Genomic DNA, 4,359 nt, shown 5'->3' on the forward strand with positions numbered 1-4,359 from the left:
CTTTGGGACAAAGAATAAAATAGAATTTAAATGCTGCAGATGTCACGATGTTTTGAAAAGCTTCTTTAATTTAAGCACAGAGTTATGATGTGAATTGCAAATTCTAACAGCCTGGATGAGTGAAATATCAATGCCATGTTCATTCTTTACACCAGAATGCAAAGATTAAGCTTCGGGTCTTGTTCACAAAATTAAAGCCAAAACCGTCATTCTCTCTCCTTGCTGAGAGCTTAGCACTGAGGCTGCTAAGTGCTGAGAGGCTGTTTTCTTCAAACAAAGAATATTATGAAGAGATTCATTTGGAAATACTGACAAAGGGTAAAAATGTCCCATCTTACTCTCTCTTTTGAAGGCTGGCAAGTGCCTGAAGACCACAGCACTTAATTAATGAGTCTGTGCTTTGATTTGCCACAGTATATGCCATCAAAAGAAGCTTCCATTTACTTATCATATTTGACAGAAGGGAAGACAATGCTGACTTTTAAAAAGTTGCTTTGGGGCGCCTGGGTGGCGCAGTCGGTTAAGCGTCCGACTTCAGCCAGGTCACGATCTCGCGGTCCGTGAGTTCGAGCCCCGCATCAGGCTCTGGGCTGATGGCTCAGAGCCTGGAGCCTGTTTCCGATTCTGTGTCTCCCTCTCTCTCTGCTCCTCCCCTGTTCATGCTCTGTCTCTCTCTGTCCCAAAAATAAAAATAAAACGTTGAAAAAAAATTTTTTAAAAAAATAAAAAGTTGCTTTGTATATTGCAGTGTATTTTTGAGGGCAAGTTTATTACGCTTTTGTTTTAGTCTGGATGTAGTAACTATTAAATGTGTATGAAACTTGCAAGGAAATTGAAATGATAGACACAAGCCATTTTCTTCTCTTCAGTATTATCCTTTATACTCTTTAAAGTACGGGTTCTGTGCCATGATCTTCATAGGCAGTGAACAGCCAGAGAGGGCAGGAGGAATTTTCTCTCCTATAAGCTCTTCCAATGGATATAATCAAATGATCACTAAGGTGCTATTTATCTGGACACAGGCCTGGGCACTTATTAAAAGCTCCCAAGCCGCACTGACCCCTGAGAGTGACCATCTCTTACACACATATTTATCCTGAGCAGCAACTATTTACACGACATGGGGTAGCTTCCCTGGATGTAGCTAACATTCAGCCAGACAGAATCTTGCTTTTAATTCTGTGTCACACATTATGCACAGGAAGCATCTCCAGAACTGTGCTCGCATACCTGTCAGCTAAGATAAGGATTTCCAGGTAGCATTATAAGGGTAAATGAACGGGGAAGGGGAACAGGAGGGCTGTCCCTCAACTTATTAACTGTTACTCCTGCTTATTGGTTGTGTGTGTGTGTGTGTATGTGTGTATAGCACATGTTCATGTGTGTACACACACAAATATGTTTATGGACTAGAATCATGAAATTCTTTCAGCCCTGGAAACTGACACAAGCGAAGGGAGTGCAATTCTAGGATGCCTCCTCTGAGGTGAAGGTACATAACCAAAAGTAGGCTGTGATTACTGTGGACTTGTGCTTCGGAGTTTCTCGAAACAGTTTTTTGTTGCCATTAAGAAATCTCCAACTATGAACTTCTGAAAAACATTCCTTAGAACTTTTCTTGTGAATTTAGATCATAAAATGTGTGTGTGTGTGTGTGTGTGTGTGTGTGTGTGTGTGTGTGTTTGTAAAGGCATAACTCTGATCAGAAGGCAGATTTTCTATTTTCCTCTTGTCTTAGATTGCTAGTCTAGCTGCTCCTTCCTCCAGACCTCCCTCCCATTCAAGCTTCCTTCATGCACGACTCTCAAAAACAGCCTATAAAAGCTGCTGCTTCAGGCCTAAGACTGTGTTCTCTGGGGACATCTTGTGCATCACTGTCCAAAGCCAGGACAAAGGAGCTGGGAAATGACTACCTTACTAATAATACAGGAGTGTGATGCTGCTCACACTGTACTTATTTCTGGCCAAGAAAGAAAAGAAAAAAAACCCTAAGAGGTCCAACTAATTCCCAATATAAAATGATGTTTACAAATAGAATCTTGCCTTGGCAGAGCAAAGAGCCACCTTTGGTTGGAATGTATCCTGCGAACATGGCATCACCAATGCTGCTTTTAGCACCGATTGAGTAGGGTCAGTGGCATAGGACAGTGGCCCATGAACTGTGCCTGAAGTAGAGAACCTTTGAGGAACATCAGTGGTCCTGGTGTGAAAAAGCTCTGACCTTCCCTCACACTGAGAGTCTGTGCTTATCTATTTACAATGGCCTGAAATGGCAGGATTGCTGTGGTGAGCACATAAAGCCCTTGGTAAGAGTGTCTGTCTCTTGAATACATTTGCCTTTGCCCTCCCCCCCACCCTTTTTTTGTAAGTGGCGCATATTTAAAAAACAGTTAATAACAAAAACCACCTTAGAAAATTGTTGCAGGTAATGTGGTATAAACTCAACGTTAACAAGAACAATGTCACTCTGCTGGAGGACCAGGTCCTGAAGCCTGTTGGCAGTGGTCCGTCACTGTGTGATTTTCCTCTTGATGACAGCCAGCTCTTTCTGAAGGTCACTGAACTTGGGACGGTTTTCAGGTTTATAATCCCAACACTTCATCATAATTTTAAAAATGTCCTCTGGGCAATGCTGAGGGGCTGACATTCGGTATCCTGAAGACCCAAGAGGAACAGAACAGAGAATTTAGGATGGAGAGAAGATACAAATGTTCACACAGGGCATTATGCAGCTTGGAAACTTGAATACTTTATATTGTAAGTGAAACAGAAACAAAAACCCATTTCGGGGCAAGCTTTTTTTTTTTTTTTCTACAAGGGATGCAGAATTCAGTATTACAGAGCCATCAAATTATCTTCTAGCTTGAATAGGTTATTTTTCATGCGTTCATTTGTCACAACGTCTGAGGTAAGATAAATCACATACAAACATGTATTTTAGTTGCTCTAAGTATTTGCTTTTGCTTTTAGAATTTGCTTTTAGATGCTGTGGGCAGTTTTAAAAAACCATCTACACAGTCCAGGTTTTTGAAGATGAAGAGAGAATGAGGATTTCATAAACACTAATTTAAAAGTGAAAGAAAAATGAAGAGGAGTTCCATTCCTGCGCAGCCCGAGAAGAATCTTTAATTCAAAGCTGTCTGGCAGTGTGCTCAGCAGCACGTATGTGCCTGTGTGTGTTAGCTCAGGGAGTTAGATAGCTGTGAGAGGAAAGAAGGGAGCTGGAAAGGCCTCCTGTGCCCAGCCTCCTGGAGAGGGGCCTAATGCTAGGACATTACCAGTTTGTCAAAAGCATTCTCGCTGTTGAGACCTGTAGACTATGCAAGTCCATGCTAGCATGTCACCATCACCGGCTTATTCCTGTTTCTGATTTGAGAACCCGTATGATTTTTTCAGAAATGTTACAAAACTTTTAGGGCCACCTGGGTGGCCTAGTAGGTTAAGCGTTTGACTTTGGCTCAGATCATGATCTCACAGTTGGTGAGTTTGAGCTCCACACTGGGCTCTGTGCTGATAGCTCAGAACCTGGAGCCTGCTTCGGATTCTGTGTCTCCCTCTCTCTCTCTGCCCCTCCCCTGCTTGTGCGGTCTCTCTCAAAAATAAACAAACATTAAAAAAAAAAAAAAGAAATGTTACAAAACTTTCAAAAAGTTCTCTCTAAAGTCTGTCTACACTTCAATTTACAATACTATTGATGGTGTTTATTTGGAACGGAAGAAAAAATAGGAGGTTGAGGAACACTATTTTCCTTGAAGACAGTGAATGGCACCCCCTCGCAGACGTCATGCCAGGCAGGGGGAATGGAAGACAAGCCTACAGGTGTATTGTAGACTGTTGGAATCTTTAAACATTTTTTGTTGTTGGTTTTTGTTATAAAAGAGCCACACCATCCATGGTGCACAAAAGCAGATTTAATCCCACCTCTGCTGTCTGTTTACACCAAGTAGTATATACCTTCCCCCCCGCTAGGAAAGCCACACACAGCATTATCAGCACTGCCCTGGGGGCTGGATGTGAATGCTGGCTACTACCCGGGTCATTGGTTTACCTCTTTCCACTTGTTCCCGTGCTTGCTGATTTGTCATTCCAGGGTATGGGCAGACCCCTAGGCTGAAGGTCTCCCAGAGGAGGATGCCAAAGCTCCACACGTCACTCTCAGAACTGTATCTCCCTGGGGGGTGCACAAAACCATAACCAGGTAAGTGTGTAAGCAGGTGAACATTTCCAGTGATGCATGTCTTTGTCAGTCACATGTTCGCATATTTAAACTTACCAAAGGAATGCAGTAACTAATGATCTTATTTCTGCACTAGTTTTACTTTCCAGGACTAGTAGTAACATTACCAGCTAAATGAATAG

At 42.3% G+C, this 4,359-nt stretch overlaps 1 protein-coding gene across 4 annotated transcripts in view; it reads right to left on the minus strand.

Annotated features, from left to right (window-relative positions):
- Positions 1-859: 859 nt before the first annotated feature.
- Positions 860-4,359, minus strand: part of FER (FER tyrosine kinase) — a 437,513-nt gene continuing 434,013 nt past the window's right edge. For all 4 annotated transcript variants that reach the window (XM_040447039.1, XM_040447033.1, XM_040447048.1 and 1 more), the window contains 2 exons: positions 4,049-4,171; positions 860-2,655 (listed from right to left, as the gene is read on the minus strand). In XM_040447039.1, coding sequence (XP_040302973.1) covers positions 2,510-2,655; positions 4,049-4,171 — 269 coding nt within the window. In that variant the 3' untranslated portion in view covers positions 860-2,509. The remainder of the gene's footprint in view (positions 2,656-4,048; positions 4,172-4,359) is intronic.

The sequence above is a fragment of the Herpailurus yagouaroundi genome, unplaced genomic scaffold (assembly GCF_014898765.1).
Source record: "Herpailurus yagouaroundi ecotype Mexico unplaced genomic scaffold, PumYag 29, whole genome shotgun sequence".
Taxonomy (NCBI): Eukaryota; Metazoa; Chordata; class Mammalia; order Carnivora; family Felidae; genus Herpailurus; species Herpailurus yagouaroundi.